This window comes from Vulpes lagopus, chromosome 2, assembly GCF_018345385.1.
Source record: "Vulpes lagopus strain Blue_001 chromosome 2, ASM1834538v1, whole genome shotgun sequence".
Lineage (NCBI taxonomy): Eukaryota > Metazoa > Chordata > Mammalia > Carnivora > Canidae > Vulpes > Vulpes lagopus.
This window is the reverse complement of record NC_054825.1, coordinates 163,902,343-163,926,268: the sequence shown is the minus strand read 5'-3', so window position 1 is coordinate 163,926,268 and position 23,926 is coordinate 163,902,343. Positions and strand designations below refer to the sequence as shown.

Here is a 23,926-nt window from a genome sequence, read left to right as displayed (position 1 = left end):
GGGACTCCAGGATCGCGCCCTGGGCCAAAGGCAGGAGCCAAACCGCCGAGCCACCCAGGGATTCCCCCAAAATATATTCTTTTAAAATGCCTTTGTCATCTCCTCCCATACAATGTAAGCTGCAAGAAAAAAAAGACTTTGCCTTCCTCAGGTACTAGATCTTCAGAGCTCAAACAGCGCCTAGCACACATTAGCCGCCGGATGAACAGTTACTGATTTAACAGGCTAGACGTCAACGTAATGACACCACTCACGTAGGGACTCTTTGCCAGGCGGCGGAGGGGTATTTTATCGTACACGACATCACACGCATGCGTACAAGATCCGGGAAGTGTGTTGGGGCGGAGCATCGAGGAGTCTCGCGCTTAGAGGCAGTTGGACTCAGGGGCGCAAGGTGGAAAGGGTTACTGCTTGGTGCGGTACCCGCGTGCGCACTGCGGCCTGCAGGCGGCTGCAATAAAGGAGTTTACGGTGCCCGGGGGCGGGGAAATGACCTGGCGTGTGCGCAGTGCCCGCGTCGGCGCCTGGTCCCTGTGTATGGGTTGGGCTTAATCGCGCGGCGCGTGCGCAGCGCGGCTGGCGGAGGGATTTGGGGCTGGTCCCACCCCTTGCCCCTGTCGCGAGCCGAGGCCGCGCGGGCTCGTGAGCAGCGGTCTGGTCCGCGCGCTGGGCGGGCGACGGAGGTAGACGGACGCAGACGCCACCAGAGTCGAAGTCAGAGCAGGAGCCTCTGCTGCTGAGGGGCCGCCGCAGCCGCCGCGAGCCCCCGGACCGTCGCCAGGCCGAGGAGGGCGCCGCGCGGCGGGTAAGTGTGACTGACTGGCCTTACCGGGTGCGGAGCCGCTACCCATAATCCCCTGCGGCGGGCCCCAGTCTTTTCCCCGCGGCCGGGCCCCCTTCCCGCGCCACCGCACCTCTCTGCACCCTTACCCAGAGTCCTCTGGGAACCTAGGCCCTCTTCCCGCAGCAATCCCGCGGTCCCTTTCCCACAGGCCTTTGCGGCGTGTTGCCTTTTTCTCCTCGACTCCGCTCTGGTCTGGACCCTTACCCACAATTCTTTTCGCCGGTGGGGGGCCTGGATCTATTACCCACAAGCCCCTGGCTCGAGGGGCTTGTTGCTTTTGAGCCTCTTCCCTTGATTGGAGACTTCCTGCTACTCCCGCCCCCGTAACCTGTTTTTCAGGGGTGCGAGACCCCCAGCCGCCATTGCTTTGGACCTCTCTCGTAAGAATCGAGTTCCCCGCAGGCTCCCAAGGAACCTCTCAGCACCCGCCCCCCCACCCCCCACCCCCCATCTTCTTGCTCGGGACTTTGAGACTTAACTAATCAGGAACTTTTTCAGTCTTTGTTTTCTTTACAATCCATCCATGCTCTTACAGAATCTGTTTGCATGCTGAGATCTTGCTCCTCTATCTCTTTCTTGGGAGTCCAGGGATTATAGAGGCCTCATCTCTACCCAGTCACCCTAACATAAGGCTGTCCTGCTTCTGCTCTCAGACTTGGCAAGATGACCCAGTTCCTGCCGCCCAACCTTCTGGCCCTCTTTGCTCCCCGTGATCCTATCCCATACCTGCCACCCTTGGAGAAACTGCCACATGAAAAACACCACAATCAACCTTACTGTGGCATTGCACCCTACATCCGAGAATTTGAGGTGAGTTCACTGAGCAGACTTGTGGTTTGGGTTCTGGGGGCCGGGGAGCTGGATTTGGGAGTCCAGTTTCTAGACTTTTTCTAGCTGTGCAATTTAGTTAGGGGACTTTTTTGATCCTCTGTTTTAAATGGGGTTGGTAATGCATTCTTCCTAGGGTTTTTGTGGAAATTGAGTAACTAGCAGTTGAGGATTAAGGCTCTGGATTCAGGTAGTCCTTGGCACAAACCATTTTTCAGCTGTGTGACTTTGGGCAAGTGGTGTATGCTCTTGGTGGATTTCTTCATTTTTGCAAGGGATTAATAGTATTTTCCTCATAACATTGGCAGGGAATTAATTAACTGCAAAACTCGGCAGAGGGCTTGGCACCAAGTAGTCCGCAATTGTCAGTATTACCATGTTTACCGGTTTTGTTATTAATAGGATGGTGTTTGTATGGGCTTGAAGATTTCAGCTCTGCAATTGCAGGGTAAACACAAATATGTGACTATGGCTTCTGGGCCTCAGTCTTTTCATTAGTAAAATGGGGAAAACGGCATCAGAGGTGCATCAGAGTGATCGCTTCGGCAACACATATACTAAAAAAGAGGTGCATCAGAGCACACCTGAGAAATGCTGGCACACAGCCAGAAGTCTGAAGGGAAAGTTCCGGTGTCAAATAAGAAAGGGCAGCTGGAGGTGGAGGAAGCTGCAGAGCAGAAGTTAGTGGAGAGATAACAGAAGACTGATGGATTCTTTAGTAGGATTTGCCACCCTTGGTGAACCGGTCCTTAGGAAACGTTATTAGCTAATTAATCTAATTTAATGGCTACAGGCCCGTGGCATCCTTGATGATGCAGGTCATGTGGTAGTTACAGTTTAATGAGCGGTTGGTGAGCCCTTCGAGAACTGTCCTGGTCCTCAGAAGGTGTCCAGTTACTGCTTCTGAACTGTTCTGTCAGCTCCTTTGGCTTCAGCCCTGGTCCCAATCTCCACCTGTGATAAAGGATTACCTGTGATAAAGGATTAATCTTCTGCAGAGTGATGATGTTGATAAATACAAAGTTATTTTGACTCTTAGTATCTTTAAAAATTATAGAATAAAGAATTAGATTTTTTTTTTTTTTAAGAATTAGATTTTTATTAAGTTTAGTAGGTATAAAACTATTCTATTTGGTTGCTATAGAAGTTTCTGAGTTCTTATTTCTGTACCTCTCTTGTCACAGACCAGCAACAGTTTGAGGACAGCATTGGTTCATGGATCGTGCTTTTGATCTTTGCTATTCCCCCAGGTCCATTGGTCTGGGAGGTGTCCCATGTTTGCTTGTGTGTGGTGGGTGGGGAGGGGGAGGTGAGCGGGTGAGGTGCTTAATGTTTCCTGGATGGGTGTCCTTTGCAACTCCCTGTCCCTCCCCACCTGTCACCTCTTCTTTTTCCTAGGACCCTCGAGATGCCCCTCCCCCGACTCGAGCAGAAACCCGGGAGGAACGCATGGAGAGGAAGGTATATAATTTGCACCTCTTGGCCCCACATCTTTTTTGCCACTTTCTAGCATGTTTCCTGACATCAGGGCACTTCCATCTGCATTCAGTTAGTTGTCCACTTTTCTCCTGACAGAGACGAGAAAAGATTGAACGGCGACAGCAGGAAGTGGAGACAGAGCTAAAAATGTGTAAGTTTCTCTTCCTCTCCCATCTCTTCCTCAGACCCTTTTGCTTTTCTTTCCCACTGATCCACCCCAGGTCTCTAATTTGGGAAGGTGGGATGGTTCACTTTTTTGAGTTTACAAAGTTGGCCAAACACCGTGTTTGGTTGAGGCATTTAAGGAGTACAGCGTGGGGTCTGGGTTGGTGAGAGGGAGCCTTAGGACCTAGGACCTGTGTCCTACAGGAGAGAACACTCAGAGGGGCCATTACAACCCAGTTTAGTGTCATGGGCTGAAGCAGTGAAGCAGTTACGGCTCCACTTTCACTCCTTGACCTTTGTGCTAGGGATTATCCATCCCTTGCAGGTACAGGAAGGATTGAAACACGGGACCAAACACATTATAGCCATTAGCCAGACTTCACAAGAGGGTCACATCAATCTCAGGTAGTCCTTTTTTGTTAAGCAAGGCCTTTATAATCAGACGACTTGGGCTTTCCTTCTACACCTGTGAGACTGGTGAATCCTGTCTCTTTGAACCTTATTCCCTGGAGTGGCGTGTTTCCTCAGGGCAATTATGCAGATGCTTCACATCATCATCATCTTTTTTTTCTTCTTTTTCTTTTTTAAATATTTAATCTGAGAGAGCTTACACTTGAATAGGAGGAGGGGCAGAGGGAGAGGATTGCAAGCAGACTCCCGGCCAACACGATGCAAGGCCCCCAGATGCCTAACATCTAAAGACTTGAATACCTAGCTGACAGCCGTCTGAGTACTGACTCACTACAATTGCTTTCCTGCCTGTTCTTGGAGGCATCTCAGACTCAGTGTCCAAACCACATTCAGAATTTCCTCCTCCTACTACCTTGGTCTCCTTGGATGTTTTCTTCAGTGGAACATGGCCATGCACTCTTGCAAGTCATGATTTTTATTGTTGGCCACCCAGTTTATTTTTAACACTTTTTCGCCCCTCTTTTCCCCAGCCTGTCATCATGACCTGTCTCTGTTACTCTCTGAATGTTCCAAATCTGACCCTTCTCTCCATGTTCACCACCATCCAAGTCCCCTCCTGCCTGCATACACAGTAATAGACCAACTGGTTTATCTACATCTATGTCTCTGTCAAGTTCTTTGGGTCTTTCTTTTTTAAGTACAACTCTACCTTTTTATGCTAACAGTTTGCTTTTGCTTTAGGCATAAAGTCCAAAGTCTCTTTTCTGCCCACGCTTCTAGACATGTTGCACACCATGCTCCCCTCCCACTCCAGCCATAGCTGCCGCCTCTTATGCTTCGTTCTTGTTGGATGGTCTCCTGTCATTGGGCTTTTGCCCAGGCTGTTCCCCCATCTGTGACGATACCTTGGTTTATGTGCAGCAGCCCTTCATATCCCTGTTCAGCTGTCACTTTCCAAGGAAGCCTTTCATGACTTCTTGCTCAGGTTAAGTCACCTTGTTTGCTGAAAACCCTGAGTCGTCCTGCAGGTTGGTCACTTCAGTCCGCTTCAGGGATTTGAAGATAATATCTCTCCACTGTAGGGTCACGGTTGCTCCAAGAGAGCAGGATTCAGATAGGATCTTCTTACGATCATGGTCCCTGCCCCTGTAGGACCTGGCACACAGAATTGGTGGCAGCAGTTGGTCTGGGAAGTCTTTTCACTCCATTACTAGGACACAGGCCTTATGGTCTGACCGATGTGTATTTTTAACCCCAGTTCTGCCACTTGCAGCCAGATGGCCTTGGGTAAGTCACTTGTCCCCTTGGAAGTTATTTTCCACTCTTTAAGAATTTGGGTCTTGATATATTAAACAACACCACAAAGGTGCAGTCAACCAAATTCAGAGTGTGGGAAGTTGCTTGAAACAAACTTGTAACTCAAGTTTTACAAGTTTTCTTTAACCAACAAATGATAAGGGGAAAAGGGCACAGGGAGTGGACTCTATGGATTAAAGAATCAAAAGCTCTGTCAACTACATGATACGTGTGGAGCTTGTTTGGGTCCAGATTTAAACGAGCTGACTCTAAAAATCCAGTTTTGAAACAATTGGTATTTGAACACCAGGTCCCAGGTAAAGGAACTGACGTTAACATGTTTAGGTGCAGTAGTAGTAAAGTGATTCTGGTTCCTTAAAAAGTCTCTGTGAGGGGATCCCTGGGTGGCGCAGCGGTTTGGCGCCTGCCTTTGGCCCAGGGCGCGATCCTGGAGACCCAGGATCGAATCCCACGTCGGGCTCCTGGTGCATGGAGCCTGCTTCTCCCTCTGCCTGTGTCTCTGCCTCTCCTCTCTCTCTCTCTCTGTGACTATCATAAATAAATTAAAATTAAAAAAAAAAACAAAAAGTCTCTGTGAGATAGAAATGGCATATCTGGGGTCTGATTTAATTATTTTGGCAGGATGGGGGTATAGATGAAATGAATGTGGCCAAGTGTTGATAATTGAAGCTGGATACTAGGGGCTTCTATTGTTCTCTACTTCCTTGAGTGTGTGGACTTTGGTGTAATTGGGAAGAAAAGTATGGACCAGGTACGTTAAGGATTTTATGCTCCTGAGAGCCTCTCTCCCCAACTACGGAAGCTTACTGTGCCTAGTTGCAGTTAACGGCAACCCTTCGAGGGGACCTTGTCCCTTGCAAAACAGTTGGTGTGCTTCACATCACTGATTTCTTCTAGCTTCCAAGCCTGGCAGGGGTCATTACTCCTAATTATAAGACGAGGAAAATCGAGGCTTGTTGAGGCCTAGTATGCTTACCAAGAGAGTTCTGAGGTGCTTTCCCTACCATCCCAAGTGTCTCATGAGGTTCCCTCTCCTCTGCCCCCGCCCAGTATAGTTCTTTGAGTCCTCACTCTGGGTTGCTATCTCGATGATCCTTTTAGCCGAAGATTTCTTGAGAGTTGAGTTGCCTGCACAGTGGAGTGCCATGAGGGTGTGTACTTAATGGCGCCAACCAGTGAGCTACTGGCCACCTGTAGTTTTCTGCCACCGTCATTGTGCTGATGTGTTCTTTTCAGATAAAGGGTACCCTTGATTCAGTTGGCAGTAGCTTTTGCCTTTAGTCACACCTGTGGGCCCTTTTTTGTCTTGAATCCCTGACACCTTATGACTTGCTAGTACTTAACAGGTACCTGTTGGGTGAATAGATGAGAGCCGCCCGGTGCAGGCTGAAATACTGGGGCACAGAAAATCACAGCACAGGGGGATGAAGTAGGGTGAACAACCGGAGGGGCAGGCTCAAAGACAGCGTCATCATCAAAAGCTACCATCAGTTTCCAGGTAGTTATTCTTTTATATGTGGGTTCCATCCTCTGCTTTTTAGTAAATTCTCTAAAATCACTTTGCACTTCATTTAGGTTTGCAGTGTCGCCCTCTCACAGAAAACAGACCTGTAGTTTTATTTCTCTGGCTTCTGGTAATATCTAGAATGTCTTCTTAAGGAGCTAGCTAGGGCCTAAGTATTTATCATGGAGCCCCTGGCCCATGAGGCCAGGCTGGGCTATAGAGCGGGGCTTGGCCTCTTTGCTGATCTGATGCTTTTTCTTCTTCCATGCATCAGGGGCTAGTTTTGTTTCCATTTGCAAAATGATGGACTCTCCACATCTAGCACAGTGCCTGGCCTAAGCACGTGGGCAATACATTATTAATGTTTCTTTTCTCATATTCTCCACAATATAGCAGGTCATTCTAAGGTGACACTGTGTCACAGAAGAAACGCCTCCACTGAGCGGTGGTCAGGGTGCCACTGGGGCCCTGGCAGGAGTCAAGGGCCATTGTATGTGACTGGGTCGCCATAGTCTGTGAAAAGGACTTCTTCCCAGGCCTGAGCCATAAGAATCACTTCTGGAATTGGTTTTGTAATAGATCTCGGCTTCTGTCTGTGGAGACAGTTATTCCTCAGTGGCCTTGCGGGAGTAAGAATCTGATCAGTATCTTGTGCCCTTGGTTTCTTCCTGAGGCACAGAGGCCATAGTACAAAGGGAAGAAAGCAAGGCTGGAGGCTGGGGCACTCCTGGCTTCCCTCCCAGCCCTCCATCAGCCTTTATCTAAGGTTTCTCTGTGAGCTGTAGTTGCCTGCTATGCCAGCGGGTGGCAGTGTGGCCCTGCAGGTGAGGGAGGAAACTGGGCACCTGGAGTGATCAGGCTGCCTCTGCAGAGACGCCCAGTCTTCCCCTAGAAGGGACTGGAGCTGTAGCATGTGTAGGTCTGAAATTGCGTTCAGGCCAGCCCTATCCAGTGAGCTTGAGGTTGCCTAGCCCCTTTCCCCATCAGCCTAAATTGGCTACTCACATAAAGGCCATTGTGCTCTAGGGAGACTGGAGAGAGGAGTATGCCCGAGGTCTCTAAGTCACAACGGTTTTCTTCTAGCAAATGGGCCTCCACCCATTTTCTGTGTCTGTCTTGCCAAATGAGACTGTTGACACCTTGTACTTAGCCATTCTGTTCTTCCTGCACAGGGGACCCTCACAATGATCCCAATGCTCAGGGTGATGCCTTCAAGACTCTCTTTGTGGCTAGAGTGGTGAGTCCCCAGCTCCCCACCCCTGGAGCCCCAGAGGAGCCTAGAACCCCGGGGCTGGTGAGAGTTTGGGTTTGGGACAGTGGACAGTAGGCTAAGTTCTGGAACGTTCTGAGGGCTTTGGGACAGCTTGTTTCTCCCACTTAACTTTGTATCTGTCTCCTGGTAGAACTATGACACAACAGAATCCAAGCTCCGGAGAGAGTTCGAGGTATATGGACCCATCAAAAGAGTGAGTGGACTGGGGTCTGGTCTGCTTGAATTGGAACAGGGTGCAGGGAGGGAGAAGGCTGGCTCTTGGCCCTGAGGATGCATCCCATCATGTTGGGGCTTCAGAAGCCGTGGCCTGCATTTACAAATTGACTACATTTCTATGCAGCAGACCTTGGGTAGCAGGAGTAAAATTAGGAAGTAACCGCTGCTTTTTTGTCGATTTAGGGTATGGGTCAGCAAACTACAAACTATTTGTAAATAAAGGTTTATTGGTAACCAGTCAAGCCCATTTGTTCACTATCGTTTGTGGCTGCTGTTGGTGTAAGGCAGTCTGGTAATTGGACAGATTGTAAGGCCCTCTGAGCTGAAAATATCTGTTGTCTGGCCTTTTAGAGACAAAGTATAAATGTGTGTGCTGATTCTCATTTTAGGGCAAGGCTTTATGTTTAACTGACATGTCTTGAATTCATTGAATTGAAGTCACTGGAGTGCTCTGGGCAGTAGTGATGGCTGGAGATTATTGTGCACAAACACTGCTGAGCCCAGTACAATGAGAGCATTAGTCACTCTGGGCTCTTGAGGACAGGGAGAGGGGTCTGAGACATCTGTCGCTGGCAGGAGCTAGCCCAGGGCCTGGCACGTAGGCTCTGCGATTGAATGGGTGGGATTTCCTTGCCTGAGAACTAATCTTTGCCTGCCTCCCGCCAGATACACATGGTCTACAGTAAGCGGTCAGGAAAGCCCCGCGGCTATGCCTTCATCGAGTATGAACATGAGCGAGACATGCATTGTGAGTACCTCCGGCCTGAGCCCTGCCCTCTGACCCTCTCTCTCTATGCTGCCCAGCCCCTTCCCGTCGTCTGTCCCCACCCCCCACCCTGCCAAACCTGACATTAGCGATGTCTCTTCTCCTCCTCCCTCTGTTCTGATATATCTTTTTTTTTTTTATATACGTGTTTTTTAAAAAACAAAAACCAAAATCCCCCACAACGTGTGTGTGTGTGTGAACCTGGGGAGGTAAGTGTCACACGTTGAACCTCAGGGGCAAGGAGGGAACTGGGTGGGGGCTGGGGCCAGCTGGAGGTGGGGGGAAGGGGTCGGATGTTCGGGGAGCCTCTCCCCATTCCCCCCACCAGAATTGGGGGCGGCCAGGTTGGAATGAGGACTGGCCTTTGAACCTGCCCTCTCTTCCCCCCCAGCAAAGCTGGGGCTGGGCCACCCGACCCTCTGCCTCCCCACCCCTGGCCCCCCACCCTGTTCCTCAACGGGCAGTGGGTTGGTAGGCGTGTTCAGCGCCTGCCCCCCATCTCCAAAGCCCCCTTTGAGGCTGCGGCGGCGTCCACATGGGCAGGGATGGGTGGGTGGGGGCGGGCAGGGCTGCGGCGTGTCCAGGGGCCGCCGTATTAATTGACTGTTCTTATTGTCACTGCAGCCACCACGCAGCTGGCTTGCAGCTGATGCTTACGCTCCCCTTACAACACCTCAGTGTATGGTTGGTATAAGGGTTTGTATCATGGGTAAGATCACTCAGCACCGCACACCAGCCCAGCTTAGCCAGGCAGCTCAGGAGCAGTGAGGCGTCCCTCTTCCCATCCCCAGTCGCCCCCTCAGCCTTCCCGCACCCACAGCCCTTTCCTGGTTTGGGTGCCCCTTGTCCCTTCTGCCACCCCTTCCCCCCAATCCACATATGCTCTCTGATAATCTTGCTGATCCCAGGAAGGAAAGGATGAACCCTGATGGGAAAGGCTGCTGGCCTCTCCAACTGGGCTCTGCCCCACCCCTGACTTACCTGGCTTCACGATGTCAGCGGCAAGGTTACAGGAATACTGAAACGGGATGCACGAGGGTGAGGGCTTCGTGTGGAACCCTTCAACCCTTTGCTGCCTGCCCCCATGCTTCTGTGGGGCTGTCACTGTGGTGGCCCTGGAGAATCTTTTTGGTTGCTAGACTCGGGTTGCTGTGCCCATTTTCTGTCTGCCTTATCATGGTTGAGGCCTACCAAGAGGGCTGTGGTGCCCAGCGGCTCTGCAGAGTGCATGGAATTGGGGATTGGGGTGAGGGAGGGATTGAGTGACAGGCTGCAAGTAGCTGACGGTGTTGTAGATTTTACTTAGGACCCTTCCACTGTCTAGAGACCTAAGAGAGGGAGAGAAAGAGAAGCCTAGAAGTACACATGTCACATGATTTCTTTGTTGGTACTCCTGGGTTGGGCCTCTTCTGGGGTTTGGGACATTGAACCAGAGCAGGGTTCCTTTGCTTGACTGTGCTCCCGGTCCTTAAATCCCTTTCCCCCAATACCCTCCTCTGGGTTTGGGGGGGCCAAGTGGCCCCTCCTCCAGATCACGGGCAGCACTCCATCTCCTGGACCCCCCACCCCCAGGCTGTCCCTTATGTGCCAGCCTTTGAGTGGCAGGTGGTGGGAGGGAGTGTAGAATCCAAAGTGGAGAAGTCCTTCCACGTGCTGCGAGGAGGGTGGGGCATGTGCCTAGTTCAGTGTGGACTTTACTGGGAAAGGTGAGGGCCGACAGTTTTGCTGAGGCCTCCCCAGCCTTCTTTTTAAATTCAACAAGGTAGTCCCAGGGCATTACTAGCTCCTAGACTTGATGTTAATCCTTGTCTCCCCCTCTTTCAAGGCCTCCGTGAGGTTTCTTTGGGGTCCACCACTGCCTCTGCCTGTCTCCAGGTGGTGCAGGAGATGTGGTTCCTCTCCCTCTCTGTGGCTCCCTAGAACCCCCCCATTTCCCTTCCCTGTAGCTTTAGCTGACCCTATGGTGGTGGGTGTGGGGTCTGTGCGCGTGCTCAGGTAAGCTTGGGGGCTCCAGGTAAGCGGTCCCGTGTCCCCCCCCGGGAAGCCCGCCTCCTCGCCAGGCCCCCAGGAGTTGCCGAGCCCCCCCCATCCCGCTCGGTTTGGACACCCGCAAGGCCGGCATCGGTAAATGGCACCTTTTTCTCTTCCTCTGGTTGTTATTTGGGGGGGAGAGGGCTGGGGCGGGGCAGGGTATTGTGGTTGGTTGAGGACAACCCCCTAGGCCAGGGCTGGGGGTGGGAAACGGACTTTTTTGCCCTCCTGATGCCCCATGGGAGACAGGCCTGGGATCGGGCCTGCCCATCGCTGTGCCCTGCCCAAGAGCAGGAACATGCCTCTTCCTGAATCTCCCCCTCTACTCCTCACCCTTCCCAAGAGGCTCCGGCTGGGGTTGGCCTCCCAGCCCAGCTTGTGTTGAGCTGGGGGAGTGGAGGGAGAGATGGAATGGGGGCTGGGATTGGGTGGCAGTCAGTCGGCTCAGGTAAGGCAGGAATTGTCAGTAGCACCGCACGCCTCCCATACCTTCCTCCACTTTCCCTCTGCCCTAGCTGCTGTAGGGGGGCCCCTCCAGGCCCCCTGGGAGCACCATAACCCACCCTTCTGCTCCCTGTCATCTCCTAAAGATTTCTCCCACCCTTTTCTGGTTCATTTTCTGTTCTGATGTCTGTTCTCCCCACGCTCACCTCCGCCCCCACCCCAAAAAAAAAACAAAAAGCAAAAAGGAAAACCGGTGTGAACTGGGGTGCAGAGCGGCCCAGCTGGGCCTCCTCCCCCAGCATGATGTTTTAGGGTGCATGCCTGGGGTTGTGGAGGAGCCCTCCCCCACAGCAGAGTCCAGCCTTAAGTTAACCTCCAGTTTCTTTGCAGCAACTTTGGCCGCCTGGGCAGGAGGGGGCTGCTCCGTCGAATGGGAGTAGGGAAGGGCCTGGGAGCCCAGGAGAGGGTGGTTGGGTCGTCTTGCTCCCCACAACCGTGATTGGGGGATGATACACAGGTGCCGAGATGGAGCAGGCCCCTCCTGGTTTGGGAGAGGGTTGGTCTGGCTGTCAGTTTTGACTGGCTGGCTGGTGTGCGTGTGTATGTGTGTGTGTGTGCGCGTGCACGCACATGTGTGTGCACAGTGTGTTGATGGGGACGTGAGGGTGGGGATGCTGCAGAGCTGGGCACTGTCCTGACTAGAGGACCCTCTGGGGACTCCTCCCCCTTCCCCCTCCCCGCATCTGTTGCAGCCGCTTACAAGCACGCAGATGGCAAGAAGATTGATGGCCGGAGAGTCCTTGTGGACGTGGAGAGGGGCCGAACTGTGAAGGGCTGGCGGCCCCGGCGGCTAGGTGAGCACTTCCTGCCCTGGCTGAGCCTTGGTGGGCCTGTACTTTTTTATGCATCCTCTGCTGCTTGCTGTCTTCCCTTCTCCTTTTTGCTTGCCTGGCCGCTCATCACGTCCTCCCTTGCTCCCTTCAGCTCCTCTTCTCTTGTCACCATCATTATCGTTCCTGGTGGCTGACTTCTCATTCTGGTTTACTGATTAAGAGTGGGAGCACTGTCTGGAGAGGCGAGTGTGGGATCAAATATCAGCTTGTGTACTTACTAGTTGGTGGATTTCCCTGCTTCACTTTCCTTATTGTAGAAATTGGGGCTAACCTCAAGAGTTCACTGAGCTCAGCATATCAGATGCCTAGATGCCTAGATTGGCATGTGGCATGTGACAGGGCTTGTAAATGTCACTCTCTCATCTACTTATTCTTGACTCTTGCTCATTTGTTTATTCTTTTTTTTTTTTTTAAGATTTTTATTTATTTATTCATGAGAGACACAGAGAGAGGCAGAGACACACAGGCAGAGGGAGTAGCAGGCTCCATGCAGGGATCCCGATGTGGGACTCAATCCCCAGACTCCAGGATCACGCCCTGGGCCGAAGGCAGGTGCTAAACCGCTGAGCCACCCAGGGATCCCCTCATTTGTTTATTCTTTGATTACCAGCTATGTACCACATTTTTAGTCAGGAGCCTGTGTCTCTCTCTGATTGTTACTGTGTCAAAATCAGTTTGGTTGTAAGTATCGGAAATACATTTGAGGTTTTTGAAACATAAAGGGAGCCTTATTGATAGAGAATCCTGGAGGTCCTTTGGAGGCCAGAGATGTGTGATGCCAGTGGGCCTCGAGGACCTGGTAGCTAGATCTTAAGCCTGTCAGGAGCCACCTTTGGCATCGCAGCAGCTTCATGTCTACTCTCTGTGCAGACTGGTCTCTTCTGTGTTTCCCTGCACTGGCCCCGTGAGTGCTACACCTAGTCTTGGTGAGTCTCTATACTTCCGGGGGGTTGGATCTGAGTGGCTCTTCATTGGGCCTGGACCTGGGGCTGCTGTCCTGCCATCTAAACATGCATGTTAAGGACCTACTCCTGCAGGGGGTGAGTGACAGTTCTCCAAGAAAGATGGTCACCTTGGACTTGCCTGTGCAGCGTAGACCACACACTCACCTGCTGAGTCTTGAAACAGTAATAGGTTCTTATCGCCCTCATTTCTTGAGGGTGGAGTGAGTTTTTCATAGTCTGCTATTTTCTGTTGTAGAATCCTGGAATCCCAGAATCTTGTAGTTCATTTGACATTCAGACTTTGGCATAGCAGTACTCACTACATCCTGACCCAGTATATATCTGTGGAAAAGTATCCAAAACAGAAGTTTTATGAATAGTAATTATCTTTCCTACGGGCAGTGTATACTAGTATTTTACTTTTTTCTTTTTTTTTTTTAATGTGTTGGTTCCAACCCATCAAATTGAAGATGGGTTCCATAGTTGGATCATGACCTGAAAATTGAAGACAGTGGTCTGTTTGCCATACGTGTAATGTTCCAGATGCCTGATCAGTTGCCTGTCCTGGTTAGAATGTGTGCTCTCCAAGCAGCCTTTCTCCTTTTTCACCAGCACTGCGAAAAGTCATTTCCTTATATGGAACTCGGGCCTGCCTCACTGAAGCTTTCTTCTGGTTAGTGTGGTGCAGAAGGGTGCACGAGAGGGCCAAGTTCTGGAGTCAGCCGGCAGTCCTGTTCCAGTTCTACACCTTCGTTGCCAAGTCCCTGTGGATAAGCGACTGTCTTTGTTTTCTCATCTGAAGAAGGAAGGAGTCTTTTGTTTCCTCTTAGAGTTGTTCAGTCAGTTATTTGATGACAGTACATAGACTTTTATATTCTGGGTGCTATACCACACACTGGTTACAACGAGCAGAGCCAGATGTAGTCCGACTTTGACAGTGCGTCACAGGCTGCCGGGAGAGGCAGGCATTGCTCAACTCACACAGATGTAGGAAATGTGAAGCTCCCCCTTAAAGGTTCAGGAAGGAAATGTATGTGGGCTGTGAGTATATAGTGGAGAACAGCTTAATCTGGTAGGTCAGGGAAGGCTTCCTGAAGAAGTGATGTATGGGCTGACACATAAAGGATGAACAAGTTCACTCCACAGGAAGGTAAGATTCTAGAGAAAGAGATCAATGATCCCCCAAACTAGGGCGGAAAAGAGATTGAGAATAGCCCAGAATGTAAAGAACCAGAGGCTCCTGGTTTGAAAGGTGAGCATTGGGAAACCATTGGAGGTTTTGAGGCAGATCACATTTTCAGTTAAAAAGTTTATTGGCTTGGCGTGCCTGGGTGGCACAGTCAGGAGTCAGCCTTCGGCTCAGGTCATGATCTCTGTGTCCTGGAGTTGAGCTCCCTGCTCAGTGGGGAGTCTGCTTGTCCCCATCTTCTGCCCCTCCACACACTCCCACCCCTCATGCTGCCTCTGTCTCAAAGTCTTAAAGAAAAAAAAAGGTCAGTGGCTTTGGTTGGTGGGAGGAGGCAGCTGAGGGGAAAGGGTTTGGCCGCTCTGTGGTACCTAGCAGTTAGGGATCTGCGCTTTGGAGTGCAAGTTCAAGTGTGAACTTGCAGGTGTTTCCCATTGGGCACTTGGTGACGGTCTTCATGTGTCTTTTGAAGCACGGTTGTCCTGTTAAAAGTGCACCTCACAGAGGTGGTTGCAGTCCTTTCCTTTGCTGTTTGGTGCCCCTCGTTTCCCTTCCCTAAGCCAGCTACCCAGACTGACCCTCTCTTGCCTGCCCCCACCCCAGGAGGTGGCCTAGGCGGGACCAGAAGAGGCGGGGCTGACGTGAACATCCGGCATTCAGGCCGGGACGATACTTCCCGCTACGATGAGAGGTAAGATTAGGCAGCTGGTTTCCTGGGCTGGGGGTGGTCACATGGGGAACCCTGCCGCAAACCTCTGCCCACCTCATCCAGGCCCGGCCCCTCCCCGCTTCCCCACAGGGACCGGGACCGGGACCGTGAGCGGGAGCGCAGGGAACGAAGCCGCGAGCGAGACAAGGAGCGAGAACGGCGACGCTCCCGCTCTCGGGACCGGCGGCGGCGCTCACGGAGTCGCGACAAGGAGGAGCGGAGGCGCTCCAGGGAGCGGAGCAAGGACAAGGACCGGGAACGGAAGCGGCGAAGTAGCCGGAGCCGAGAACGGGCACGACGGGAGCGCGAGCGCAAGGAGGAGCTGCGTGGCGGCGGTGGTGGCGGTGACATGGCGGAGCCCTCTGAGGCCGGTGATGCGCCCCCTGACGATGGGCCTCCTGGGGAGCTGGGTCCTGATGGCCCTGATGGTCCAGAGGAGAAGGGTCGGGATCGTGACCGGGAACGACGTCGGAGCCACCGGAGCGAGCGAGAGCGGCGTCGGGACCGCGATCGAGACCGGGATCGCGAGCACAAGCGGGGGGAGCGGGGTGGTGAACGGGGCAGGGATGAGGCCCGAGGTGGGGGTGGTGGTGGCCAGGACAACGGGCTGGAGGGTCTGGGCAACGAAAGCCGAGACATGTACATGGAGTCTGAGGGAGGTGATGGGTATCTTGCTCCGGAGAACGGGTATTTGATGGAGGCTGCACCAGAGTGAAGAGGGCCTCCCCCACTGTTTTATTTGGACGTGTTCCTACCCACCCATTTGCTGTCATCCTCTCCCCCAATCTTCTTGGCCACCACCTAAGTTTGCCAGCCAAGGGTAGGAGTCTCCTTATTTGTTCTGGCCCCTTGGATTTAAAAATAAAATTAATTTCCTGTTGATAATGAGCACCTTGGTTTCTTTTTCACTGCTCTTTGCCTTCCCCAGGTCATCACCTGACTGTTGATAGCTCTACTTTGGTTGTGTCCTGGGCCTGCTGAGAACTTGGGCTTTGTGACCTAAGGCTGGGGCTACCCGGACTATACCAGACCTTAAAATGGAATAAGGAGGTGCTCTAAGGGTTCCTTCTGTTAGGGTTTTTGATCCTTTTGTGATTTTTTTTTTTTAAACATCTTCCATACATTCCCTGGGGCACCATCCCTACTCAGGTCTCGGGGCTGGATAGGGCTCTAGACACTCGATTGGTGGAAGCTGCAAGTTTGTTTGAAAGGGAAGCTGAGTTGTAGAGCGGGGAAAGGGCTGAGGAGATGAAGTAGGAGCACAGGCTGCAGAACATCTGCAGGAGGGGCAAAGGGCCTGCGATTTATGATAGGAAGTTGACCATGAGTATCTTCATACTTGCCAGTGACAGTGGAGAATTAACAAGAAATAGGAGAGGTTCTGTCAGCAGTGGAGATGGCAGCCATTTACCGACGATCAGATAAGGTGATGGTGACAACCCTTAAGAGTGGTGGCTGCTTGAGAAGGAAGCCAGTCAGCTTTGCAGAACCCCAGGGGGGCTCGAGACCACAACTGCAAGTACAATAAACGTAGCTGACTCCACAATCTGCCCGGAACAGTTGCCCTGCATTTCAGCACTCAGGATGCCTAGGAGTTGGGCGTTTGTAGCCTAGGCAATTTTGGGACCTATTTTTGTCTTTGAGAAGTTTCTAAGTCTAAAGGCAAACTTCGCCTGATAACCCAAAGACAGCCTATTAAATCTGGCCCATAGATGATGCTTTTTAACTGCCTCAGTCTTCATAAGCATACAAAGATGACAGCCAGTTGAGAAAATTCGGCAGCAGGAGACCACAAGCTAGATGGACACCTGGTCCTGGAAGGAAGAACTTTGGGAGTAAAAAAGAAGTTGATGCCTCTAGTATATCCTCATAGATACCAGGATACTGCACCTGAACTTCCGTAATTGTGAAGAAGTGTTTTGGACTAGTGTGGCACAGGCTATTTACATAAAGACTGGACAAAATCTGTAAAAGGAGCTTGTTGAAGGCACTGGGTAGCTTGGCTTGAGGGTGTCTGATGCCTAAGAAAAGGAGAGCACACAGGTGAAATTCATATATACTGCCCCTTTTTCCTTGAGGGCATTTGCTTGTTTAGCGTTGGGGGGATGGACTCAAAAGTGGCAGTCCACTGGGCTGAATTCACACAGGTTGGACTGCATAGCTTGGACTTGAGGGCAGAATTTCCAGATGGGCACCAAGCCCCCAGATGTATGTGCAATTTTCCTTCAAGCTGCTACCTTGCTTGTCCGTGCAAGTCCCTCCAAAGGACTCATCAGAAAGCAGTAGCCAGAGGCTACTGAGGTGGCAGCAGCCTTGCAGTTCTGGAGGAAGCAGGTTGGGGTTCACACCCTGTAGGGGTAGTGGCCATGCTGGAGATCCCCAGAGTTCCACCATATTGGAGGAAGGCCACAAGTGAAACAGACTGAGCTCCTGGGATGGCTCAGCATCTATTCAAAAATCCTTAGGCATTCTAGAAAGAAAACTTGAATTGATGAAAGCCAAGGGAAAACTAGCCAAGAGAGCTGGACATTCTGATATGGGGAGTTATTAGTGAAATAACTATACATTCACAAACGAGGAAAGGATGGAGAACTTTACCAGGTCTGCAATCTTTAAAAGTAAAAATCAAATGGAAACTTTAGATCTGAAAACAAGAAAAAGAATGTAGGTGCATTTTGCTGTTAATCACATACTACATAACCCAAAACGTCCCTGTTATAACACATAAGAGGTGCTGGGGTGGGGTAGGAGGGGGAGACAAAGCTTTTTTTTTTTTTTAAGATTTTATTTATTTATTCATGAGAGAGAGAGAGGGAGAGAGGCAGAGACATAGGCAGAGGGAGAAGCAGGCTCCATGTAGGAAGCCCAATGTGGGACTGAATCCTGGATCCCAGGATCACGCCCTGAGCCAAAGGCAGATGCTCAACCACTGAGCCATCCAGGTGTCCCAAGAGACAAAACATTCTTGAAAGTAAGAAATCTCACAATCCTTTAAGGAAGTTAACAGGATATATGTCACCAAAACAAGGGATTTATTATCTATTTATTTATGATTTTATTTATTCATGAGAGACATAGGGAGAGGGAGAAGCAGGCTCCCTGCGGGGAGCCCAATGCTGGACTTGATCCCAGGACTCTGGATCATGACCTGAGCCAAAGGCAGATGCTCAACCACTGAGCCACCCAGGTGCCCCCAAAACGGATTTAAAGGAGAGGAAACTGGATCTAATTCAGAGCAGTGGAGGAAAGTCCCAGGATGGCAGTTTCTGGAGAGGACTTGGTCCAGGCTGGAGTCAGAGGGCAAGTTTCCAAGGAGTTTCAGGATAAAAAAGGTTTAGTCGCTGAACTGATGGCATTCATCATTTCCCAATATACATAAATCTTCATGCTGTATGCACACCTTAGACTTCTACAGTGATGCGTGTCAATTATTTCTCAGTAAACCTGGCTAAAAAGACGTATAATGTGTTGTGACGGAAAGTTTGAAAAATTGAGAATATCGTGAAAGAAAAGCAGATTGACATCACAGGAGAATACAGAAGGTGCTCAGGAAAGGCAGTGTAATCACAGAACACTGCTTGGGCTCTTTTAGTAAGCAGTAAGTACTTAGACTTAATGGGAGCACTTTATTGATCGCCCTAAAAACTGGTAGCATAAAACTACCATGGGAAGACAGTGGAAAGGTGGTAAGAGCAGAAAATCAACATGTAATGCATTACTAACATCTAAAATTGATAAATTGAGAAATAGGTTCCTTAGATACACAAACAACTAGCAGGACTAAACATCTGTAAGTTGTTGCCTCTTGCAGTGGGGAGAATTAGGACAGGGGCTGATGCTTCTCAGTATTAGCCCTCTGTGTTACTTGATTTTGTTTTCACTTTAAACTTATTTTTGTTGTTAAAATGAGAGAAAAAAATGCTATGAAGGAGAAGGATAGGCAAACCTGCTCCAGTCCTCTCAGCAAAATTCCTTTTCAGAATTCCATATCCCCAGCCAGCTGATTGTGCGGATGGATGGGCAGCAGACTTCTCTATAGTTTTGTGTACATTTCCTGCATTTCTTTGGTATCTGATACCACTGGCTACTTTTTTTTTTTCTTTTTTTTTTTAACCGCACTCTCTTAACGGTTCTTCCAACCTGGCCATTCTTTGTCTTCTTCCCAACTTTGAAATGTGAGTTTTTGGGACCCAGTTCTGGGTCCTTTTGGTAGTAGGTTATCTTGCCTCCAACTAATGAACACGGCTACTCACCAAGCAGGTCCAGGTATTTCCAAATCTGTCCACCTATCCTCCTGACTGCCTATCCTGGCCCAAGCCATCCCAGGATTGCTGGGAGAGTCTCATGACTGGTCCCCATGCTTCCATTGTTGCTGCCCTCCAATCCAGTCCCCACACCGGGGCTACATGGATCTTAAAATACGTATTTGAGTATCACATTTTACTTTTAGGAGTTAACATGAAGGCCAAAATCATGCATATGCCAACACACAAGGCCGTGCATAAACTATCCTGCCTACCTTTTCACCATCATGAACTATTCTAGTTTTTACTCCGTGGGCTCCTTCTGCCTGGAATATGATCCACGCCCCCACCTCCCGATAATCTTCCCTCCAAGGACTCTGTGCCAGCGTCCCTCCTAGAACACCACCTCCTCACTCCCAATATCTTAACCAGCGGTAGTTGGTTGTCTATTCCCCCTGCCCCAAAGTTCGCTGAAGGCAGTGGGCTTGTCTGCCCTGCTCACCATGGTGTCCAGATGTTTAACATGTTTGTCCAATGAACGTGGAAAAAAGGAAGAGACAGGTATGGCGTCAAGGCAGGCAAGCTGCAAGAGTCGGGGTAGGAAACAGGACAGCCCGTTGGCGGCTGTGCGCCGGGAAGCCAGACAGGCGTGGCAGCAGGTGGGGCGGCCGCGGCGCCGGGAGCGGCCCGCACGTCTGGTCGCGCCCCCGCAGGGGGCGCCCGCCGTCCGGGGCGTGGCCTCGCGCAGCCCCGCCCTCCTCGCGGAGACCCGGCCGGCGGGCGGCTAGCGGTGGAGGTGGCGCAGACATGGCTGCGCTGGTGGAGCCGCTGGGGCTGGAGCGGGGTAAGCGCGCCAGGGGGCCCTGCCCACCGGCCGCGGCCCGCGTCCGGGACCCCGGTCCCCGCCCCTTCCCGGCCAGGCCCCGGCGTGGGCGGGCAGATCGAGCGGGGGTGGGCGGGGCGGGGCGCCGCGGTTTGTGGGTGTGGGAGGGCCCGTGGGCTTAGCTGGCCCAGGAGGGGCGCCTACTGCACAGCCCTGCGTGTGTGTCTATGGGGATCCTGGGGCGCAGGGTGCGTGGCCGGCCGCAGGCCCTCCTGCTGCCGGCAACTCTGCGGGTGTCCGACTGGGATTCGGCTGCCTTTCCCGGGATCTGTGAGCGCTCGCCCTTACTCGGTTTCTGGCCGCATCTCTCCGTGCTTCTCCGCGTCTCTGACTCTGTGTCTGTGCGCCCCGCCCCCGCCCCGCAGACGTGTCCCGGGCGGTGGAGCTCCTCGAGCGGCTCCAGCGCAGCGGGGAGCTGCCCCCGCAGAAGCTGCAGGCCCTCCAGCGAGTCCTGCAGAGCCGCTTCTGCTCCGCCATCCGGGAGGTGAGAGCGGCGCGGCGCCAGGGCACAAGCGGGCGGCCGCCGTCCAGGTCGTCGCCCCGAGCCCAGGGACTACGCCTCCCAGCAGCGCCGGGGGCGGCCCGCCTTGGGGGGCCCGCGCTTCAGCTCCGGGGTTCTCCGGGAGTTGTAGTTTCCTCGGGCTCCGGGGGGCGGGGCCAGCCCTTGGATGGGAGGGTCTGCGGGCCTGGACTCTGGTGTGGAAGGGAGGAGGGGGCTGGTGGTTCCCTGATGCTGCTGCGTCTTCACCAGGTGTATGAGCAGCTCTATGACACGCTGGACATCACCGGCAGTGCTGAGATCCGGGCCCACGCCACAGCCAAGGTAGGCGCCCCCCACCCCGTCACTCGTGGTATCCACTGAACTGCGTGGTCGTAGCTTAGAAACTTCCTAAAGTCACTCATGCCTGTTTCTTCCTTCATGATTTTTGCCAAATCTGTGTACCACCGTTGCTCTTATTTACTGATATTTTAAATAATCTCATACGTTGTACTTAGATGTCATATAAAGGCATCTTTAGCAACTTCAAATGGAAACTAGTACGGAAGCCTGACAAGAAGATACCTTTTAATTATCACTTATACAACGAAATAGCACGAAACACCGAAATCTTATTAAACTATAAGTTGTATGCTGTTTCTTGCTGCTTCCTAGAGGCTCTTGGCTCTTTCCAGGCTTTGTTTTTCCTCTACTAAACATCGAGATTGGCAAGTGTTGAATATTCAACACAGTCACACCAAATGGAGACATTCTCTTTGACATGTCTGAAATTTCCAAAGGGAATTCAGAGAGACTCGTTACAGTGTGAGCTTGCATTGAACTGTGGCAGGTGTCCCCTGCGTGGGGAAAGTAGTCCCCCAATCGCTGGCTCTCTCTGTCCCAGATCCTCCCCTCTTCCCCACCTGCCTACCATGGAAGGGCCCTCACCTCTCAGTGCCTTCTCTCTTGTAGGCCACAGTGGCAGCCTTCACAGCCAGTGAGGGCCATGCACATCCCAGGGTAGTGGAGCTGCCCAAGACCGATGAGGGCCTGGGCTTTAACATCATGGGGGGCAAGGAGCAGAACTCCCCCATCTACATCTCCCGCGTCATCCCTGGAGGTGTGGCTGACCGCCATGGAGGCCTGAAACGTGGGGACCAGCTGCTGTCAGTGAATGGTGTGGTGAGTGGGGCCTGGGGCTGGGCTCACAGTGTATTCAAGGTAGCACAGTCCCTGCTTTTGACATTCATTCAACATGCAACCATTGAGTACTGCCTCTTTGTCTGGCCTTGTGCTGGGCACTGCTACAGACCTGGAGAGAAGTTGGCCTCAGCTGCTGTATTCAAGGACTCCCTTTTTGGTGAAGGAGATTGACTGGAATAGTCCTAATCTGGGGAGATAATAATGAGGCACAAAGCACTGTGGGAGCCACATTTGGGCCCAGACCAGTATAGATCAGGGGAGTTTTTGCAGAGAAAGGAACATTTGAGTTGGGTTTTGAAGGATGAGGAGGAGTTCTCCAGGCAAATAAGATAGAGTATTACCAGCTAAGGATGTTGCAGGTAGGGACTGTGACTCTATATTCCTCCCAGCTGAACAGAAAGGGCTTAGTCTGGGGGAAGGACGGAGCACATAGTTAATTAAAATCACTGTAGTTAGAAATAGATGGAAGCACAACTGGATCAGTAGTTGGGGCCTCAGTCACAGCCTGAGAAGCTGGGACTTTGTCTCAAGGGTTGGGGATTGGGGAGTGATGTGGAGGCCATGAATAGGAGAAGGATAGGCTCCGCTTGGAAGTATAGAAGGATCGCTTTGGGACTCTCTAGGGGATGGACTGAAGGCAGAGACTGAAAGCCAGAAGTTCTAGGGCGGAGGCGAAGTGAAAGTCCACCGGAGAAAGGATGAGGTCTAAGCTGGGATCAGGATGGTGAGGACAGGGTAGGGAGTCAGTAAGAGGAAAGGGGCTGAGGATTAGCAGGCTTTGGGGACAGAGCGGGTAAACATGGACCTGGAGGTCTGTCTTAGAGAGAGCAGTTAGGGCTTGTCCCTAGCGTGAAGAATGTGGAAGGTTTTGAGGGAGGACACTGAGCCAAGAATTAACGACTCTCCCATGAGGACACGAGGCCTTGACAACTCAGGCTGGTACCAGGCTCACCAACATTAGGTCCCATTTCCAGGGTTGGGCTGGGTGTGGGTGTAGGCCCCAGGCCCAGGTGTCTGTGCACTGCCCCGCAGAGTGTGGAGGGTGAGCAGCACGAGAAGGCAGTGGAGCTGCTGAAGGCAGCCCAAGGCTCGGTGAAGCTGGTGGTCCGTTACACACCCCGCGTGCTAGAGGAGATGGAGGCCCGCTTTGAGAAGATGCGCTCTGCCCGCCGGCGCCAGCAGCACCAGAGCTACTCGTGAGCCCTTTGCGACCATGCCCCAGGGCCTCCATTTCCTCTCTTATCCCCAGAGTACCAAACTGGGCCAGTGATTTCTGGGACCTCGATGGCCACCCCCTGCCCTAGCTCCTCTCCCTGGGGTTCTGCCCGTTGACCCTGACCCAGGCTCTCACAAGCCAGTCTGGCTAAATCCCCTGGGGACTCCTAGCTCACCGTCATCCCAAGATCTGCAACCTCCTCTCTGGAATTCCTCAGTCTACTTCCCTGGGTCCTTGGCTCTGAAACCCCAGTCCTAGCTCTCTCCCATGCTTCCCCAGGCCCCCTCCCCTGAGCTTGGCTCCCTTCTCTTCACCCTCTTTGCAGGTCCTTGGAGTCTCGAGGCTGAAACCACAGATCTGCACCCTCACCCTCACCCCCTCCCCTGTACAGTATTTATTGTCACCGGCTCCTTATTTAAAGATCTTTGACCCTCACTGATTGCGTGTCTGTCCTGCATTCTGGGGTTAGAGTGTCTTGAGCTGTGGGGGAGGGAGAGAAGCTGAAGTCTAGAACAGGCCCGGAAGAAACCCTTTTGAGTCTGGGAGCAAAGGTAGAGACTTTCCCTCAAGATCTGATGGTGGAGGCTGGCCGGTTTCCGAAGCATAAGTCAAGGCGGAGGCTGGGACCTTGTCTGGGTCGGAGTGCGAGGTCATAACCGAAGACAACGCCCCCTGCCCTTAAGAGAGGCTGAGGGCGAAGGCCAAGCCCCTTCTGTGGTTGGTCTGACGGAGGAGACCTGAGAAGCTGCAGAGCCGGTGGGCGGCCTCTGTGTGGGCGGGGTGGAGCGAACCATTAGCTTCGTTCGCCAGGGGAGCCCTGCAGGCCGTACTATCATCAGCGTGGGGGGTGGGAGTGCCGCGTGCAGTTCCTGAGGTGGGCGCAGGGGGTGCA

The 23,926-nt window shown here is 52.2% G+C and overlaps 2 protein-coding genes across 3 annotated transcripts; both read left to right on the top strand.

Moving 5' to 3' along the window:
- The first annotated feature begins 470 nt into the window (after positions 1-470).
- Positions 471-15,898, top strand: SNRNP70 (small nuclear ribonucleoprotein U1 subunit 70). Of its 2 annotated transcripts, none has more exons than XM_041743198.1 (10): positions 471-805; positions 1,498-1,654; positions 3,071-3,133; positions 3,248-3,302; positions 7,721-7,785; positions 7,952-8,014; positions 8,704-8,785; positions 12,031-12,132; positions 14,905-14,992; positions 15,101-15,898. In XM_041743198.1, exons 2-10 carry the CDS (start codon positions 1,508-1,510, stop codon positions 15,723-15,725), a joined length of 1,290 nt encoding a protein of 429 aa, XP_041599132.1. In that variant the 5' UTR covers positions 471-805; positions 1,498-1,507; the 3' UTR covers positions 15,726-15,898. The 2 variants fall into 2 exon arrangements, with proteins under 2 accessions (XP_041599132.1, XP_041599131.1); XM_041743197.1 differs by having other exon boundaries at positions 481-805; positions 15,074-15,898.
- A 4,079-nt stretch (positions 15,899-19,977) lies between these two features.
- On the top strand, positions 19,978-23,469 carry LIN7B (lin-7 homolog B, crumbs cell polarity complex component). Its single transcript, XM_041731369.1, has 6 exons — positions 19,978-20,098; positions 20,503-20,621; positions 20,889-20,960; positions 21,588-21,797; positions 22,851-23,014; positions 23,360-23,469. Exons 1-6 carry the CDS (start codon positions 20,062-20,064, stop codon positions 23,379-23,381), a joined length of 624 nt encoding a protein of 207 aa, XP_041587303.1. The 5' UTR covers positions 19,978-20,061; the 3' UTR covers positions 23,382-23,469.
- The last annotated feature ends 457 nt before the right edge of the window (positions 23,470-23,926 follow it).

What these genes read in the sequence shown, in the direction of transcription:
- SNRNP70 (XM_041743197.1), top strand. Translation starts at nt 1,508, where the DNA reads ATGACCCAGTTCCTGCCGCCCAACCTTCTGGCCCTCTTTGCTCCCCGT. An exon ending in TATATGGACCCATCAAAAGA is followed by an intron (nt 8,015 to 8,703) that starts GTGAGTGGACTG and finishes GCCTCCCGCCAG; the next exon opens with ATACACATGGTCTACAGTAA. An exon ending in ACTTCCCGCTACGATGAGAG is followed by an intron (nt 14,993 to 15,073) that starts GTAAGATTAGGC and finishes CACCTCATCCAG; the next exon opens with GCCCGGCCCCTCCCCGCTTC.
- LIN7B (XM_041731369.1), top strand. Translation starts at nt 20,062, where the DNA reads ATGGCTGCGCTGGTGGAGCCGCTGGGGCTGGAGCGGG. An exon ending in TCTGCTCCGCCATCCGGGAG is followed by an intron (nt 20,622 to 20,888) that starts GTGAGAGCGGCG and finishes CGTCTTCACCAG; the next exon opens with GTGTATGAGCAGCTCTATGA. An exon ending in CAGCAGCACCAGAGCTACTC is followed by an intron (nt 23,015 to 23,359) that starts GTGAGCCCTTTG and finishes CCCTCTTTGCAG; the next exon opens with GTCCTTGGAGTCTCGAGGCT.